The sequence below is a fragment of the Calidris pugnax genome, unplaced genomic scaffold (genome assembly GCF_001431845.1).
Source record: "Calidris pugnax isolate Ruff unplaced genomic scaffold, ASM143184v1 scaffold38, whole genome shotgun sequence".
Taxonomy (NCBI): Eukaryota; Metazoa; Chordata; class Aves; order Charadriiformes; family Scolopacidae; genus Calidris; species Calidris pugnax.
In genome coordinates this window covers 8,837,317-8,856,498 of record NW_015090995.1, presented here as the reverse complement: position 1 = coordinate 8,856,498, position 19,182 = coordinate 8,837,317, and the positions used below count along the sequence as shown (strand labels likewise).

Sequence of the window (19,182 nt, the reverse complement as noted above, 5' to 3'; positions counted from 1 at the left end):
CGTCTTCATGGGCTGCAGGTGAGGCCCGGCGGGGCGGCCCCGGGGCGGGGTGGGGGGGGCTGAGGCGGACCCGGGGCCGTAGGGCGGGCCCGGGGTTGTGGGGAAGGCCCTGAGGCGGGCCCGGGCCCCTGAGGCGGATGGACGGACGGACGGACGGACGGGGTGGCCGTGGCGGCCCCGGCCGCTCGGTCCCGCTGGGGCCCGGCGCTCGCTGTCAGGCCTGGGGAGCCCCGGTCCCTCGGGAGGGCTCCCCCGAAGTGGTGGCCCGGCTGGCGGGAGCCGGGAGCCGTCGCCCGGAGCGGGGCCGGGCTCCCCCCGCCGCGCCGGGGCAGTCTCTTAGCTCGAGTGTCCGTGTGCGGAAGGGAGCAAAGTGCTGGAAAAGTACGTGTGTGTTTTGAAAGTAGTTCTCGGTGTCCCACCCCCGAGGACTCGTGCTCTGTGCTGTCAGCGAGAGGAGGGTATCCCCCCAGGCTGCTTTATGGCAACCGGTACCGTCCCGGTTTGTGGGAGAGAAACCGGCCGGTGAAGGGATGAGGTTTCCCCGTTATCAGGATTACTCTTAACGTGCAGAAACCACCGCCCCACGGTAACCAGCGGGGCTGTGGGGTCTGCACAGGCGTCACCCACGTCCCGACTGACACTTTCGATGTTGTGATTATTTTTAACTGGACATAAGGCTTCAAAGGCACCAGCAGCTGTTCAACGACTAACTTCAGCAAAATGTGCGGTGACAGAGGAGTGTAGCACTGAAGGGCATATAACTGGGCTTTTATTCGTGTTACTGCCCCAAAGCCTTGCTGGGGAGTATCTTGGGTCACTCATACAGAGCCAAGTCAAGATGTTTAAATGTAGATCTGTGTGTTTTCTTATTTCTTTCTGGTCCAAGTACTGAACTATTCTGCTCTGCAAGCACCAAAATTGAATGTAGTTTTAAAACAGCTTCGAATTCCAAAGCTTGATCAGTACATTAAAATTGAGCGTATCTTCATAAGATGTAGTCTCTCTGGTCCATTAGCTCATCCTAATGTGCTTGTGTGGAGGGCCTTCTTTGTGATAGTGCTTTTGGGAATCAATGCAATAATATGGTTAGAGGGTGCTGATAACAGAAGCAAAGAGCGATGTGGCAAGATCTCAAATCCTAAAAAGTGATGCAATTTAAGCCTGTGAGAGCATATACTTTCCCTGATGAACATCTCTAGCTGCATCTCTCGGGGGAGACGTGAGCGGTAGGTTTAGGCATGATGTGGTGCAGAGCCATTACCAGTGAGGATGTTCCCCCAAAGCTTGTGTTGTGCAGGAACCTGAGCTCACCACGCGGGCAGAGTGAACACGCTGTGCGGCTGAAGAGCAGTTGGCAGCTTTACTTGGGCTTGTCTGGGGAAGGGAGGGGACCCACAGCTTTCTCTACAACTGCCTTTGCTGCCTGGCAAGAGCTCTTGTTGCTGTATAAAGTGAATAACTTCAAAGTTTGGGGGGATTTTTGTTGTTTTCTCTTAAGGTTGTTGGTTGTTTTTTGGTTTGGTGTTCTTTTCTTGTTTGTGGTTTTTTTTTAACTTGGATCACTTGCTAGCTGAAGACAACCTGTGGGTCAAAGTCAATACAAATCAGAGTCCTTGCTGATGAAATCTGAGGAAGCGTTCTGCTGGGGAATAATCTGGAGAGTGTCCAGAAGGCTTAGAAAACATGGTCTGTGAGGAAGGAGTTAAGTAACAGGATTCATTTAGTTGAGGGTTGGTTGAGAGAAGATGCATGTTTTTTCAGATATATTAAAAGTGGCTGCAAAATGGGAGGGAGGGACCATTATGCTCCAGAGCTACTGGAATCAGGGTAAGAGGAAACATATTTAAGTCACACCAGGGAGACTTTAGTTAGGCATTGGAGGCTTGGGATTCCTCTGCCTCCGTGTGCAGTCTCCACAACCTGAGACTTCTAAGGCCAGGGTAGGCAAACATGTGTTGGGACTGGCTCATCTTCCCCTGGGCAGAAATTTGAGCCCCAAACATTTCCATCCTTTGTGGGGTGCCACACTCATGTCAAATCTAATGCTGTTCTTGCACACCCTGCTGGAAAAGGACATTGTCCTTCATGTTCCCTTCATGGGTAATGTACTCTTCTCCCTGTAAACCAGAGAGAGGAACAGAGATTCCCACCCCTCTCCCTTCTGCAGGAGGGTGAGGGTATCACCACTTTGGTGCCTCTTGGCATTTTCACCCCATGCACTGTTCCACTGCTCCCCAACTCCTCCCTGCTGGGGCTGAGCTGTGCTGGGTACCTGTGGGTGAAGCAGGGACTGCAGTAGTCTGTGTTCACTGTTCTCACCCAGTAATTCAAGCGGATCTAACTTCTGCCTGGCCCTCTAAATCAGGGACAGGAAGGGCATTTCTTGGGTGAAGAGTGAGGAAATTTCCAGAGCCCTTGGAACAGTAATATTTAAAAGCTGGTGCAAGTTACTGCAGCGCTACCTGTTGGGACAGTTGTGGACTCCTGTCCGGTCCGTGGGCAGTGACCTGATGCTTTTTGACTTTTGAAGGTGAGCACACCATGGAAGAGGTGCAAGATTGCCTTTTCTCCTTTCTGAACCACAGTTTGAAGCTCCCTGGCTTGTTTCAGGCCATGTTTGTAGGTTCTCCTTGGTTAGAAAGGTTTGAGGTTTTTTTCTTGTGCAGATAGCTTGGAAGGACGTGACAGATCCCTGGAGGAATGGAAAACTTAAATGGTTAGGGGTGTAAGGGCAGGAGGGGTGGGGTTGTACAGTGCCTGTCCTGCCTGTGTGCAGTTGGGAGCGTGCTGCAGGTCTGCACAGAGCTGGTGACAGCCTCACCTCTGTCGTGGCTCGGGGATTTAAAGCGTTTCAGTTACAGCTACCAAGCTGGAAATTAGTATGGCTTTTTAAAGAGTGGTCGATAAAAGCTGAGCAGTGCCTTTGTCATCTGACATCTGTGATTTCAGTATTGGTGACGTGCCGTCTGTGGCTGCTGTCCCAGACAAGACTTCAGTGCCTGTCAGTCGCTCCTGCGCTTAGTTCAGTGAAGCTGTGATGCCCGTGGAGACTCCTCCTCCATGCCCCTGTGTTCCTCAGTGTTCCTAGCAGCTCTGCCGAATTTTGACAGATAATGCATTTAAATTTAGAGTTTAAAACAACATCAGTTTGGTGGCTGTAGTGTTTGTTATTCTCAAGTGGGTTCCCTTAGAGCCAGGTGGCTTGTGAGCTGGTGTGCAGGGTGTCTGCAGGCACTGAAATAGCTACGGCGTGAGGCCCAGGGTCAGTCCCGTGTTAATACTCCAGCAAAATCAGGAGGAGCATCTCCCCAAACCAGGTACCATGTCTCAGGCAGCTGTAGTTCTTTTGCATAATAAAAGCTTGTGTGTGCATGTGTGTGTGCCTTGCCCCTGTGGGACCAGTTCTAAAGTGGTTTGTTGTTGAATCCACACAGATATGGCTTGCAGGTCATGGAGAAGGTTCTCAAGATGGCTGAAGGCATCGATATCGGGGAAACGAGGTCGTATGAGTTGGTCCCTAGCAAGAAGCTAAAAAGACACCGCTCTCCATCTGACAGTGAGTATATCTGCCCGTGTGTCAAAGGAGACTGTCACTGTTGGTGGGCATTAGTGGGAGTGTGGGGAGAGCAGCGCTCCATGGTGCTGCCTCCAAAAGAGCCAGCGTGGCAAACTGAAGAGAAGCGATCATCGTGTGCTCCTTCTTGACTGCAGCCATTTCCCCTCCCCTGCCATGTTTTGGGGTGTACATCATTCATGCAGAGCTCTCTTTTTTTGCTTTAGAAAATATTGGGTTTTTGTTGAAATTACCAGGTAATTGATTTTCCCTAGTGATAGTGTTAGGAAATTGAATCTATGAAATTAAATTCCTGTTTGCCCTTCTTCACTGTGCTGAGGGCTGATGTTCTGACCTGAGAAGGGGTTGTACGTGAACATGGAATGTGGGGTTCAGCTGAGTGATGCTGAGTTTTGACCTGCCAGCAGCAATAGAAGGTGGGGTGGGGGTTTTAATTTTTTATTTTTATTTTTTTTTCCCCTCCCTACTGGGTATGAAAGAGTCCTGCATGTGTCAGCCCAGGCCCACGGTCTCAGGGATTGATGTGTGTTCCAGCTGTAGCTTTTCCAGCGGAGGAAGTGCATCAGGCAGAGAGGGCTGGCAGTTCAAGGGCTCCATCCCCTGGCTCCTCTCCAGCACCTTCAGGGCTCCCTGCCCTCTCTGCGGAGGGAGCGGCGGGAGTTGCTCACACGTGCAGGTTGTGGATGTGAGCAGGCAGGCCCTTGCTTTGTGAGGCAGCCTCCGTCTGTAGTTTGGCTGTTGAAAGCACAAATGGTCCCAGAGCGCAGGACTGCTCCCTTGGATATAACCCCTAGCTCTGCCAAAGTTTCTTCCCTTACTTTGACACCCAGCAACCTTTCTGTGCGTCCGTGGGCTGGCTGCAGAACTGACAAAAATACCGCGTTTCCCCCACGTTTTGTCTGTCTGTCGGGCAGCAGCTCAGAGGGGAAGGGTTCTCCATTGCATGTTACACGGGCAGCATAAAGAGCTGTTCTGCCAGTGGGAGCCTTTAGATGCTGCTGCAGTGCAATCGTCAAAATACCAACCTGAGCAAGAAACGTAAACCTTGCCTTAATTCATCAAAACTGGCAACTGAGGGATTCAACACGTGTGTAAGAGCTTTGTCACCTGATTTAAACACGAAGGCCTGTTTATGCTGTATGTGAAGTGGTTTTTTTTTTTCATCTGCAATGAGCTAGGCTATGATAAATATGCTATGGCAGTGTGATGTCTAGACAGATGTGTTGCCTGACCTATATTAGGGTTGCAGGCATTGGCATTAGATTAGGCAGCTCGTTCCAAGGCGCTGAGGTGGCCTTTTGCTCTTCTGATGAAATTACAAGCAAGTCCTACTTCAGCATGTGGGGGCTAAAATCTTTCACAGGAGAAGTCTTGCATAACCGTCTTCTAGATGTCATGTATTTGCTTATCAGCTATTTGATTCTCATTTTCTGTGGTGGCTGCGCATATCAGGATATTGTGCCTCATTTGCATTTCTTCTGGTTAAGAAACAAGAGGTCTCCCAGGAATGTGCAATGGGCACCTCCAGCCACTGCAGCTGCCACCTGGGGCTTGGGCAGATTTCTCCACGTTTGGTACCCTTTAGTCAAAGGTAGTTATATTTCCAGAAAGTACACTTCTATTAACACTCATTAACAGCCCTGCGTGTTCTGGAAGGGAGGGTTCAGTATCACTGTGTTTCTCCACCAAAAGAGAAGACCTGAAGATAAAGTAGTTTATCTGGGATCATCCCACAGCCCTGCAGCAGAGTCGGAGCTGAGGCTGTAGTCCTGCTCTGGTGTTCCATCTTATTGGCTGTAGTTTTTACTTGGTTTAGTAGCTTTGTATGGATTAACTTCAGAAATGACTGGATGGGTTCAGTGGGCAGAGCAATCGATTAAGACCTAAAACCCATGTAACTAAACATGTAGAGATTTTTGTATGGTGGCTGTGGGGCTGGAGATACCACTGTGGTGATCTGTACAAAAATAAATGGTCTTATTTGATCAATTGTGAATGTCTTTGGAAGGCAGCCTCTTGGTTTGTGGCTAAGAAGTAGGGATCCTGTGTTCAGAGCCTGCAGTCTCCTGGAGGTTGCTCTGTGAAAAAATTGTCTCCCTGTCATAGCACAAATTGGTGATCTTGTGCTTTTCTTCCACCCCATAGGTCCTGAGCCAGAAGAGACTCCTGAGCCACCCAAAAAGATGGTCCCCAAGTTCCGGGTGCGACCACGTTTTGAACCCATACACTTTGTCACCAGTGCTGAGAAGGGTGACAAGAAGGAAGAATCTCTGGATAACCAAATGCAGGAGGTGAACCAGGAGGCACATACAAACAGCATCGTGCAGCCAGCTGAAAATTGTATGAATTCTTTTGCGAATGCACGGGAGGCGGATGGCCAGCTCTCCAACTGCGCTGGGCTGGGCTTTGCAAGCCAGGCAGCAGCAGCCCAGAAGGCTGTGAATAGCGTGGACTCCACCACAAGCAGCACGTTGCAGGTTTCTGTTTCTCCTTCAACTGTCCAGTCTGCGTCAGAGACTTTCCCTCCATCAGCTATAATGCTGAAGCAGAGTTTTATTGAGAAACTGTCAGCAGCTGTCTGGAAAAATCTTACTAACCCAGATGCAAACACTGGGACTGATAAAATTAACTTTACTTATCTTTTGACGCGTTCAATTCAGGCATGCAAGACAAATCCTGAATATATTTATGTTCCTCTGAAGGAAATTGCCCCTGCTGACCTCCCCAAGAGCAAGAAGCTCCTAACAGATGGCTTCGCTTGTGAAGTGCGGTGTCAGAATGTCTACCTGGCCACCGGTTACGCCGGCAGCAAAAACGGATCCAGGGATCGTGCTGCGGAGCAGGCAGTCAAGCTGCTGAAGAAGTCTGTGGAGGTTCGAGTGGTGCAGCGGAAGTTCAAGCACACCTATCACGAAGACTTGGTGGTGTGTGAGGCTGGCGTGAGCCGCCCGGATTTCCCCCCTGCCCTTAAACCTCACGAGGAGTTTGTAGTTGCCAACAGGGACTGTGTCCCGATGCAGCCCGGTGCTGAATCCGTGAAAGGTTCCACTAATACCAACAAACACTGGACTAGTTTTGTCCTCACAGAGAACGCCAGCGACGCAATAGGAATACTTAACAATTCTGCCTCGTATAACAAAATGTCTGTTGAGTATAAATATGAATTAATGCCCAACCGCTCGTGGCGCTGTCAAGTGTATCTCCAAGACCACTGCTTGGCCGAGGGATTTGGCACCAAGAAGACCAGCAAGCACGCAGCAGCCGAGGAGGCTCTGAAAATTCTGCAGAAGATGCAGTCAAATGTAACAGCCATCAAGGTGACCCAGGTGCAGAAGGTGGGCTGCTCGTCGCGGGGCTCCGGAAGGAAGAAAGACCTAAAGGACCTCGTGGTTTATGAGAACTCCAGCAATCCCGTGTGTACGCTGAACGACACCGCCCAGTTCAACAAGATGACGGTGGAGTATGTCTTTGAAAGGATGACTGGCATGCGATGGAAATGCAAGGTGCTGCTTGAAGACGAATTCATCGCAGAAGCAGTTGGAGTGAAAAAATCTGTCAAGCATGAGGCAGCAGAGGAAGCTGTGAAAATCCTCAAAAAGACTCAGCCAACTGTTGTTAATAACCTGAAGAAAGGCACCGTCGAAGACGTCATCTCCAGAAATGAGATTCGGGGTCGATCGGCAGAAGAGGCTTTCAAACAGAAGATCAAAGAAGACAACATCGGGAACCAAATTTTAAGAAAGATGGGCTGGACAGGCGGTGGCCTGGGGAAAGATGGTGAAGGAATTAGAGAGCCAATTTCAGTGAAGGAGCAGTTTAAAAGGGAAGGACTCGGGCTTGATGTAGAAAGGGTGAACAAAATCGCTAAAAGAGATATTGAGGAGATCATTCGAAACTATGCACGCTCAGACAGTCACATTGACTTGACTTTCTCTAGAGAACTGAACATGGACGAGCGGAAGCAGATACATCAGATCGCCCAAAAATATGGTCTTAAAAGTAAATCTCATGGGCAGGGCCACAACAGATACCTGGTGGTGAGCAGGAAGCGGCGCAAGGAGGATCTGTTGGACCAGCTGAAACAAGAGGGTCAGGTTGGGCATTACGAGCTTATTATGCCTCAGGCAAACTGAGGTCAGGTGTCCCATTTTACCAGAGACTGAGCTTCCTAGGTATTCGATTGAAGAAAGAGATGCTGCATTTTTTTTTGTTGTGGGTTATATTAACGTTAAAGCCTCTCACTTCGTTAATATAATTTCTAAAATGTTGTTAGACCTTTAGAACTGAGCAAGTTCTGTCCAAGTATATTAGCACAACCCAGAAGCAGTAGTGCTGTTACTGTCCGTGTCTTTGATATTACTTGTTCCTTCACATTTTAATAGTTTTATAATAGGAAAAAACACCATGTCCACCGAGAAGGAATTTGACATAATTTAAAATTATAGTTCCCTTATTCTTCTTGACCAAGGAAGAAAAAAAAATGCCCTTTTTTTTTTTTTTTAAAAAAAAAGTAAAATCATAAAAAGCAGAGGAAATGCAGTCCAGGGGAGTAACCTGTATGTAAAGTTGGTATTAATGACAATAAAAATAAAGTTTTATTTCTGGAAAAAAAACAGGATTTGTCACACTTTGTACAAAAAATAATATGTGTGAAAACTGCATTTATTCCTGATAAATATATCTAGCGCTCTTGTCTCTGCTGTGTATGTATGTAGAGAGATGTCCTTAACCAGTTTAACAGATTGCTTTTATTCATAGATTTCTGCCTTGAGTCTCCCATACTGAGAGTCAGTCGTCAGTGTATTGGACTGGTAATTCCAGTGCATTTTTTGCCTTGACATGTGCAAATACCACGGTGAAGTGTGACATATAAAAACCGGAGGTAAACGCGGAGCCCACGCAGCAAAGATGCTCCTGGAGCTTGTGGGGACTGTTATATAACTTATTTTTTTACTTCCAATATAAGCTCTTTAATCCCCAGCAAAATCAAATCTGTGCCTAATTATTTCTGTGCTCCGTTACTGTACCTGTGCTTGTGTATGTCGGGGGCGATGGACAAGTAAAGGTTCTGGTGTTGCTCCCACGTGTGGTGTGAGTGTGGCCTCTCTCGGGGACGCCGGAGCCTCCTGCTTGGGACACGGGTTGGGAATTGACCTCGGAGGAGCCAAGAGTGAGACGTGCCAAGAGGTGCTGGGTTGTTTCTGTCACCACTGGGGCTGACGAGGATCCTTGAGTCCAAAGCCAGTCCTGATGGAGCGGGTTTTGTCCGTTCTCCTCTTGCCTTGTGTCTCAGGAATCGCTTCTGGTTTGCTGCTGCCTGTATTTTCCTCTCCATCTTCTTACATCATCCTCTACTTTTTTTCCCCCCACCTACTGTTTCCCCTTTAAATACTTTCAGGGCTGAGGAGCGGGTGGCTGATCTCTACTGATGAAGCAGAATTTCCCGGCGATGTGCAGTTAGAGGCGTTTTCGTCCCCTTGGTGTGAAAAGGAAGAGGCTGCCCTGGCAGGTAAGACCATCCCCCCTGGCCTGGTCTGCTGGGATACAGAGGAGCTGCTGCTGTCTTGGTAGAAAAATGACCTGGCAGTTAATTTTGAAAGTGTGTTGGTTGGTTGGGGTTTTTTTGTGTGTGTTATTCCCTCCCTCTGCTGCTGAATTCCGCTCTCCAGAGCACTGGGCTCTGGCAGATGGTGATGTAGGAGTGGAAGAAGCCTGGTACTTTCTAGGCAGATATTCCTGCAAGCAGGATGCAGCCCCCCCCTACTTGGCCTTGCAGCCGGTTTCCAGGGCCTGGTGAGGCAGAGAAAGGCAGAATGAACAGCGCTGCTATGTTTGGGGTGAAAAATGCCTCTTTTGGGGGCGGGGGGAGCCACAAAACAGGCTAAAGGTAAGGGTAGCTCCGCATGGGTAGCTGTCTGTGAGCGTATAGAGCACTGCATTCCTGTCTTGGGTAGCAGCTGTGACTGAGCCCCCCATCAGTGCCCGCTGTGCAGGGTGGTACCTGTCACAGTGACACCCTCACTTAAGGGGTGTAAAGGTTTGGTTATTTGTTGGGTGTTTTTCCGCCCCCCAGCTCAGTGCTGCTCCCATTTCTGGCTGCCTTAAGAGTCCACTCCATCCTTTTGTTGTTGTTGTATTTTATTGACTAGAAGACAAATACAAAAGCAGAGGGACTGATGCAGGGGCTGCTGTGACATCAGAGTGACTTGGAACACTCAGAAAGGGGCAGTGGCTGTAGTACCCCCGGCCAGACTGTCCTCCCCATCAGTGCAGGTGCTGGGTGGTTTGTTGGTGAGGTTTTTTTGCACGGGTCTGTAATGGTGGGTGCAACTACAGGGGCCTGTGGCTCGTCTGGCTCTGAGTGGGGGAAGTCCTGCAGGGGAACGCTCAGGAAACAAACCGGAGCACCAAGCGGCAGTTCCAGCTTTGGTCAGTGTCAGTCACTTTATAGCCTGTTCTCTCCCTCAGAAGACAGGAGGAAAATAAATATGATTCCTGTATCAATTAATGACTGAGCCCATTAAGTTGCTGTAGCTCAATCATTATCGTAGGCTCCTTTTCTGTTGACAGTTCACTCACAGACATGAGGTAGTGCTGAGCTGCCTGCAAATGTGGTTGTTTTTTCGCTTTGCTAAGACTTGTGTCTATTTCTCCCTTTCTCTGCTACTTTGTGGGTCCTGCCCTGTCTTTCCTCCTTTGCCCTCTTTCCTCCTTCCCGCTGAAGGGCTGGTTATTGTCCCCACACTACACCTGCCCCGGCCTTCACCCAAGCACAGTGACAGCCCCGGGGGTGAGGAAGCGTTTCAGTCCTGCCGCGAGGCTCTGCCTGGAGCTGGATCCCATCCCCGTTAAAATAACCACAGTTAAACACCTCTTGCCTATTTATACAATAAGCACTAAGGTTACACTTTATTTACAACTTTTGAAAAATGTACAGTTTCTTACATGGGTTACTTGTGCAAAGTTAAACTTCTCGACAGACCAATGTGCACACGAAAGACACTGGAACAGTGGACAACACAATTGTAGGTTTCATCCCACACTGCTGCTTAAGGTACTGTATCCAAATGTAGAAACTTAGCCTTACAAAAAAAGTGAGTCTGGACTTACAAATGTTTTTTGTTTTTTTTTTTCAGAGTTGAAAAAATACTTTCATAAAAGGGAGGGGAAACTAACTCGAGCATGCAGCAGGAGCTCACAGGAACCACACGGTAATTGATGAAGAGCAGGAACTGCAGAGACTCAAGTGCCTACCCCATACTTAATTCACACTTTCTGCAAGGCAAAGTCACATCCCAAAGAACTTATCTTCCTCGGCTAAAGATAAGGGGGCGGGAGAAAGACACCGACCAAGAGTAATTCCACTGCTGGAACACTTCAGGTTTTACCTCTTCCTGATGTGGAAGGTCTTTCGCTCAGAGTACCACAGCTCTACCTGGTTTTGTCCAGTAATGCCTCAGTGACAGGACTAGAGAAACTTAGTGAAGCAGTCCCTGTAGGCATGTCCTTTAAAATAAAATAATAATAAAAAAAAAAGGGGGTTTGTTTCTCACCCTAAGCACAGATCAAAGTACCACAACTGTAGTGATTTATGTATATCTGTACATAAATCTTGCATGTGAAGTGCAGAAGTAACTAGCATTCACGGTCTTACTAAATATGTGAATTTGAATCAATTTAAGAGTTTTTTGTTTACATTTTTTTTTTTTCCATGAGCAAGGAGTCGACAAACTGATACAAAAGGGAAACAAGAGGTTATTTCTTCACTCCGTACTTACAAATGCAGTGGGGTCTAAACCAATAGTAGAGGTAAATGACCAGCCTGGACAGATCAGCACTTTAGTTAATATCAGTTAAAAAATGTGTATGTATATAAACATCCCTTTTATCAAGCTACACATAAGCGTCACTGTGTATAACACAATTACAATTAAAAGCTTAGTGTACACTACAGAATGCACAATACTGCCCTAAGACTGGAGAGGGACCACAGGAAATGAATTCAGCATCAGTAACTCTTTTGCAAGTAACCCAAGTACAGAACATTTGACTTCAAAGTGGGTGCTTTCTGATGTCCAAGGAGAAGAAGCTTCAGCAAGGGAGGGTGGCAACAGCACAACAGCTATTCTGCTTTCAAAGTAAATGCTAGGAGGAAAAAGATGACTCGGACACTTTGTTTATTTTCCTCATCAACAGAGTGTTCATTTGCATCATCCTGGGTCAACAGTCACGCCAGCTCTGTTCTACTATTGCAGACACCCGTTTTTCATACTCCCGCTTATTCTCTTGGTATAGCTGAGCTGCCTGGCTGTTCGCTGGGCTGTTGGGGTTGGGCTCATCCAATAGAGACTGTGCAAAGAGAAAAAGATTCTTAGGCACTCGAAAGCATGCATAGTTTCCCAACATATTCCTTAAACTAGCCATACTAATAAGAGGGAAGTTCATCTAGACTTGGGTTTTTTAAAGGTGCGTTTCATCATTCCAGTTGTACGTTACTGGGAGCTTTCACTAGGAGTCTCATTCTTAGCAGTGCAGGTGGTAAATTGACAGCCAAACAGCAACACCCAGAGAGTGCAATCCCTGGATGGGTCCCTTCCCTGCTGTCACTGTCTAGCCACCTTACATTTGGGAAGCAGTCGTACTTTAGCATGTATCAAGGTACAGCTGCTACACTGGCTCTTGGGAGGGGAAAAAAAAAAAAAAAGAGAGAAAAATAAATTTAAAAAAAAAAAAAAGGGTTTCCTCAGCTGTTTTTGTCAAAGCATCCTGATTTCATTCTGCCTTTTCATGCCGAGTTCTTTTTACCTGTATGGATGTTAAGATGGAGGAGACATCGTAAGTAGGACTCCAACGGTTCTGAAGAATATCCAGACATATACTACCGTCTGCATAGACTAGAAAAGGTTGAAAAAGAATGGCTTAAAACAGAAACTGTACAGCTGCTCAGGTTTTAACCAGTACTGCCCGAGCCTGAAAACCTACGCACTGACAAACACTACAAAAGTCAAAAGCCCCTGGCAGACTCAAATCCAGCAAACAGGGCTGTAGGCAGAAAGAGGTGAAGTCTGTCACCCACAGCTGCCTGAGGCATTTCAACTCAACCCCTGCTTATTCTTCAGCATCAAGCTTCTCTGTGACATTGCAACTACCACTATGCACAACCAGAAATAGAACTGACAGAAAAAAAAAAAAAAAAAAAGCTACCCACAAGTGAACCCAATATAGAACAGAAGTAAAAAGGTGTTTACACGCAAGTTTTCCCCACAAAGTATCCCCAGCAGTCAGCCCCTGGTCACCTCTCTCACGGCAGCTTCAGAAGAACCCTCCCTCAGTGCACTTTACCCACACACACTGACTTGCTGCATCTGAAAGCTTCCAGCACTTCTTCACAAAGCTATTTGTTTGGAGGCAGCAAATACATTTCCAACCTTTAATTACCAAGGAAGGGGACTAATTAAACAGTCTTACTATCACTAGCTGTAGTTGGAAACTAGCACTGCATTTCAAGGTCTATCATTCTTCTAAGCATTTTTGGGAAGTGGCAGAGGACAACTGCACCCAGCAGCATCGCCACAGTGCGTATGCAATACCTGTAGACAGAAGGCCAAGGCACTGCTATTTAACTACAAAATATTCTTCTGTAAGGTCTGACAACAGGCAGCTGAGAGAGAAGAACATCTCATCAATACTGTGCTGTAACACCTGACAGGTAAAAGGCTCCTTCTATGGCCCCTTCATTTCAAGCCTGAGCACTGCTCACATATTCATCCTTACCAAACTGCTCAGAACCACACTGGAATTTTGCTAGCTCATTAGATAGCAGCAGCTTACAATAAATACACCTTGTCTTACAGCGCTGTAACCAGGGAAAAAAAAAAAAAGCAGCATCGCTTAAGTACTTACCATTTGGATGAAACATTTTAGAGACAAATCTAACAGTAGGTGGCTTATTTGGATATTCTTCTGTGAATTCTATTGTAAGTTTGAAGGTTCCTGGAGTTGAAAGAGAGATAAGTAACCTTTATTCACAAGGAATTTACTCAAGGGATGAATAAGCAGCATCCCTTTACAAGCACAAGATGATACAACTGTGCTCATAATGCACGTTGAATGCGGAACACAGATTGCTCAGTCCTACAGTGATTCTTCTACTCTCTTTGGAGTTAATCATTAACTCTGAAGTCCTAGACAGCACAGCTCTGAGACTATCTCCTGGGACTGACTTTTATTGCCAAAACCACCACCCCAGCCAAAAGGTTTGTGTAAAGAAATAAATCTGCCCTTCCACAAAGCCTAATCCCAGTGCACTGTGAAAACAACACAAGTGGGTGTACAACCATCTGTGTAACAGGCCATGATTTAGTTAAGTCCTAGAGACTGGAATATGCTATTATGACATGGGCCTTCTAACTCATTTCCTATTTAAATTTCAAGAAAATATATTTTAAAATCAACAACTGTAAGGTAATCATGTCTTACTGTAGAAAAGTAATCTTGAAAGCAGTATCAGACACTTCAAAATAAAAATCTGATCATTTACTTCACTCAAACTATTCTTCCAGAAAGGCTGATTAAGCAGAAACAGAAAACTGTAGTTAAGCCCCAACCAATCGGTTTAACAGCCAACAGCAGTTACTTTTAGCCCTTCTCCTCAGGCTACAACAATCTCAGAATAAGTCTGTCAACTAAGCTGCATAAATACGGGTCCGAGGGACTGAGCACTGCTGGCAATTCCCATCAGGAACGACAGAACTCCACATACTCCAAAACACACAAGCTTCTCTTTTCCCTGCTACGGCCTCAGACCGACCAATCCGGGAGGCAGTTTGCAATGTTCCTGTGTATGCCCAGAGAGAAACACCTGAAGCACCTTCATGTAAATATATACTTCTCCTGTGAGAGGGAACACACTTTACAGGAAGGGCTGTAACAAACTGCCAGGGCAGACATATTACCTTTTTTGAAAAGCCATCCTTACTAATCCGAGATGGGTTTTTCTCCCCCCACTCCCCAACACTCACTGCCCAAATTACAATTCAGGGGCTCAGATATGAAGCTCATCCTTGCTTCCTACTGTGAGGGAGTTTTCCAGCACTAATATGATGATGGTATTCCTTCATTTGGCTGGCAAATATGTGCCAGCAACTGGTAGACAGAGAACAGATATTTTGACCCCTTTTCCTTTTTTTCAGATCAGCACGGACCTGCAGTATTTCCCAGGGACTCCTTCCTTTATAAGGAGATAAATGATAACATTGAGTCGCAAGAAATGAAGGTCATTGCTTTGACGTTCCAGTTTGCATATGAAGACAGAGTACAGATGCTTCAGAGCTTTCCGTACAGCAGTGGGAAGTCTCAACGTCCTAAAAATAAGTTTTTGCATGTTTGTTTTTTATTAGCAGCCTAACAACAGAAGAGCAGAGAGCCAACAGAATGCTATCTTACTATAAAACAAAAGGAACAAGAGCAGTATACTTAAGATTGTTCAAATTAGCGGAAACCTGCAGTGGGACTTTCAAGGTTTACTCCAGCTAATCCAGAGGCACTGAGCCAGATCTGAGATGAGTTTGAAAGCCAGCACTGAATAACTAGTATCAACTTCTACCAGCTGCCAACATCAGCTCGGGACTACCTTTCCTTCCCAACAGGGTGACAATCCCAACCAAGATTGGCCCTTTGGAGTCAAATGCTTAGAGATTTGATTCTAAATCTTAGAGATTCCCAGCTCTCTGCCCCAGTTCTGGTTCTCAGTAGCCTCCTTATGAGGTAGGAAAGCAGGCACTTTCTCCTCTGGAAGCGTGACTAAGCAAGCAGTAGGCTGAAAACTGAGCATAAACCATCAAACAGTGGAGTTCAACAAGCATACTTGAGAAAAAGAACGCTATTCTCGAACACGGACTGAAGTGGGAGCAGAGAGGATAGATAAGATGGCCAAAAAACCAGTAACAAGGGCAGTTTGGTCCTAGAATCCATTTAAAACTACTGAAAGAAGGAAACTGTGTGTCTTGTGGTATTGCTCTTAACACAAATCCAAGCGAGAAGTTAGCCACCTTCCAGCTGGAGTATCTACCCACTCAAATTTCCAAGTCAAGACTCAGAGCGGCAATGGCTCTGGAAAGAGCTCCAGAGTGCCCAACATCTCACTGTAGAGATTTATTAAAGGAGAAATCCAGAAACCAAAGTCCAAGGAGGGTCACTTGCACTGAAAGCCCACACAAGTGAAACAGGTATCATGACAGACAGTGCTCGGGATGAGGCCTTCAGTGTCCAGCCTCTTCTGTCACTGATTTTAAAGCTTTCATCTGGTATTCCTTGCAATTTGCCCTAGACAATCAATTTTAAAACATAAATCATCATATTCACTGTCATTATTGATATTAGAATCATCACTGATCTTAGGAGAAGATTCTCTTTTCTCTCTTGTACTTACTTACCTTGTTGATCAGTTTCTACCTCGGAACACAAGTCATGGCTACCAGGGAGGCCACTCCACGACCTGTGCGCTGGCCCAAGTAACCCCTCCCAGAGCAGCCCCCTTGTCCCTGCCAGGCCCTTCTCGCTGCCAGGAGCAAGAGCAGCCCCCTCTACTCCACTGTCCATAAAGCAGGGATGATCTCTCCCACATGAAGGTACAGAATCCATATTCTGTAAGCAAGGAATAAACCATATGGACGGCAAATGCCTTGCTTCCTCTGTTCAAGCCTCCTGCACAATGACAGCAAGGCAGGATACTACAACAGCTGCGTTACTTAACTCTCTCCAAGCCAGGAATCCTGCACTAACCACAACATCATCATCCAGTTTCAGAGAAACAGGCCTGAAGGACTGGGAGAGCCTGCATTTCCATCGCTGTGACAGCACCACCACTTCAGATGCCACACACATAGATTCTTAGAAATACGGTGAAGGGCAGGAAAAATATCCCCGGGGTCCTCCCGCAGACACCTGCAATAGAATCCTCTTAAACCAGAAGATGGAAGCCATGGTGCTGATCTAAATTAGTAGTTGCTCCCAGGCCGAGTCAGCCTGCACACCAAGTTGTGAAAACACCCTCCGAAGTCTGGGGGCGGAGGGGAGGGAGGGTTGTTAGCTGCATTATGCTGCACAGCAAGTAAACAAACGTGTTTGAACTTCAGATTTTCAGTTCAGACAAAGACAAGAAACCTCAGAAGCAGAGACTGGAGAAGGGCCTCACCAGAATGAGGATAAAGAACAGTAATTCTTATGATGTTGACTTAATTATTCCTCTAGTTACACACACACAAAATTAAATTCACAGGCTACTTTCACAAGAACTAAGGTATCTGCAGTCTTACACTACCACCAGGAAGTGACAGAGCCTAAAAAGGGAAATACAAAGTGACGTCTGAAGAACACTACCCTGCAAAGGCTTCACGAGAAGGACTACAGAGCTCCAGTGCACCTTTGTCTCACAAGGGCCTGCACAGTCACAAAACAAGCCCAAACTCAACAGTTCAATACTGTTAGATAAGAATTCCCTCAATTTTACCTACATTAAGCTAAACTGCATCTGAACTGCACTACCATTATCTGAACTGTGCTACTCTACTCACTTAATGGAAAAGCACAGCTGAGGCACCAATACACCCGTATCTCCAGGCACCACTTAGTATTTTGTTATCTGGCACAATGTAAGATATGTCCCAGAGAAAAGGAGATAAGCATATCCTGCAACACAAGACATATCTGCTTTCCTGAGCGCATACTGTGAAAACACACACTTTGCTATGAAAAGAGCGATCCATCACACCCCGAGATTATATTATTAGATCAACCAAGGCAGCAGGACAGCAGCAGCAGACTCAAACATCTGTTTGAACTTCAAACCGCTGTGAGTGCAACATGTCCTAAGTATCTGAGATAAAGACACAACGCTGCCACGGTGGAAAGCACAGACGAAATCAATATGTCAGGGCTCTCAAAAGCAGTCTCCAACCTTCTGCACCTAAAAGGAAATATATGGAAAAAAAGCCCTTATAGCATCTGTTAACCCCACACTGAGCTGGAAGAGCCTGAATATGGAATAACCTGCATTTTAGCACACTGCAAGGAGACAGCTTTCTGCTCCAAACAGTGAATCACTCTATTAGTGACAGTGCACCAAGAACCTAGGCAGCTCTAGAAACCCTCACAGAAGTTTAAGGGAACCCTTCTTTAAGGCTTACAAGATGAGATAACAGAATACATTTAGTCTACCTGATCTATTATGCCATGTTGTGGAATACTCAATTCTAAACATTAGACTTCCGAAGCAGCTATTATAGCAGGTTTCTTAATTAATCAAACATATTAGAAAAAGTAATTGGAGTCTTTGGAGTACTCTTAGGCCTGAAATATTTAAAATCTTCAAAATCTTCACATAAAAAGAAATATTAAAAATATCTGCAATTTATAGGCATGCCCACAGGTGCTCCCTCTGAGGGTAAACAGAGACAAAGGAGTTAGCCAAGAACAACATAGGAGTTAAAGAATTTTTCCTGCGCTTTTGGCATGAGTCATGGAGATCTAGGATTAATTATAGCCCGCACTGAAAGTATCTTAAAAAAAATAAATGCATCAGTGATTTCAGTTAGACAGTATTTCATGTCTAACAAGTTTCCACAGAAATGCCAAAGTATTCATACAGCACCAATAAAGCTACAAAAGACAATAAGGCCAGATGAAAACTACTGGGACCCAGGTGTGTTACAAGGACCTATTTAGTCAGCTTTTAAAGTTAAAAAGCCCTTTTAATCTTTAACCCTGAGTGATACCGACTGTAGCAGAGTAGATGCCAAGAAAAAAAAAAAACCCACCCCAAAATCCGTTCTGAACTTCCTCAAGCATTCAGCTCATTTCCTACTTAAGCTGACTCACGTTGGGACTTACTCGCAAAACACTTCCAGCATCAGAAAAAAACAGAACTCAAAACAGTGGTTCTACACCAGGTTTTTGACAGTTCTCCAAATGTAAGCGCCCCTAAAAGCACGATCCAAGGTTCAACAGAAAAGCTTGGAGATCCTTAAAATGGTACATTAAACCAGGCTTAGAACAGTCAGATTTAGTGATTACAAGTCAAGCCCCTACAACCTAATTTGCAGGTTTCTGTAAACCAACATAGCAATCTAAATCTACAACACTTTCTTGGAGCAGGATTAAAAACAATAATAATTTACATAAGCCCTGGCTGCAGCATACATATGTGTGGTCAGGAGAACGCACACCCTCCTGTCCCCCCGTCCCCAGGCCCACACCTGTTGCAGAGCCCGCAGGGGTGACACCCCGAGGCCGTGTCAAACTGCAGCAGCCCACCCCGAGACAGCCAAACACCACGGAGCCCCACTTACCGTCCTCGAAAGGGGTCCCCTCGGGCCTAGAGGAGGGAAGAAGCAGAGCAGAGCGTTACCCCGCGGGCAGCCCGCCTCCGACCCCCTGCCCCCCGCCGGCAGAGCGGCCCCCGCGGCCTTGCCGCCCCCGGCCCCCCGCCGCCGCCCGACTCACCCGAAGATGACGGCGTTCCACACCATGATGTTGTTCTCGGAGGGGGCCCCGCTCACCCCGGCCGGGGGATCCTCCTGCAGCCTGCAGGGCACAGGGAGGGCTGAGGC

The 19,182-nt window shown here is 46.6% G+C and overlaps 2 protein-coding genes across 5 annotated transcripts; one reads left to right on the top strand and one right to left on the bottom strand.

Annotated features, from left to right (window-relative positions):
• Positions 1-6: 6 nt before the first annotated feature.
• Positions 7-11,527, top strand: NKRF (NFKB repressing factor). Of its 4 annotated transcripts, none has more exons than XR_001413455.1 (6): positions 7-18; positions 3,435-3,556; positions 5,720-7,668; positions 8,333-8,456; positions 8,973-9,083; positions 10,711-11,527. XR_001413455.1 is itself a non-coding variant. In XM_014955068.1 (3 exons), exons 1-3 carry the CDS (start codon positions 8-10, stop codon positions 7,705-7,707), a joined length of 2,121 nt encoding a protein of 706 aa, XP_014810554.1. In that variant the 5' UTR covers position 7; the 3' UTR covers positions 7,708-8,187. The 4 variants fall into 4 exon arrangements, 1 of the variants encoding a protein (XP_014810554.1); XR_001413456.1 differs by having other exon boundaries at positions 8,333-8,761; XR_001413454.1 differs by having other exon boundaries at positions 8,333-9,083.
• Positions 10,449-19,176, bottom strand: UBE2A (ubiquitin conjugating enzyme E2A). The gene is made up of 5 exons (XM_014955069.1): positions 19,076-19,176; positions 18,922-18,947; positions 13,478-13,567; positions 12,380-12,468; positions 10,449-11,923 (listed from the first exon to the last, which is right to left on the bottom strand). Exons 1-5 carry the CDS (start codon positions 19,099-19,101, stop codon positions 11,795-11,797), a joined length of 360 nt encoding a protein of 119 aa, XP_014810555.1. The 5' UTR covers positions 19,102-19,176; the 3' UTR covers positions 10,449-11,794.
• Positions 19,177-19,182: the final 6 nt, after the last annotated feature.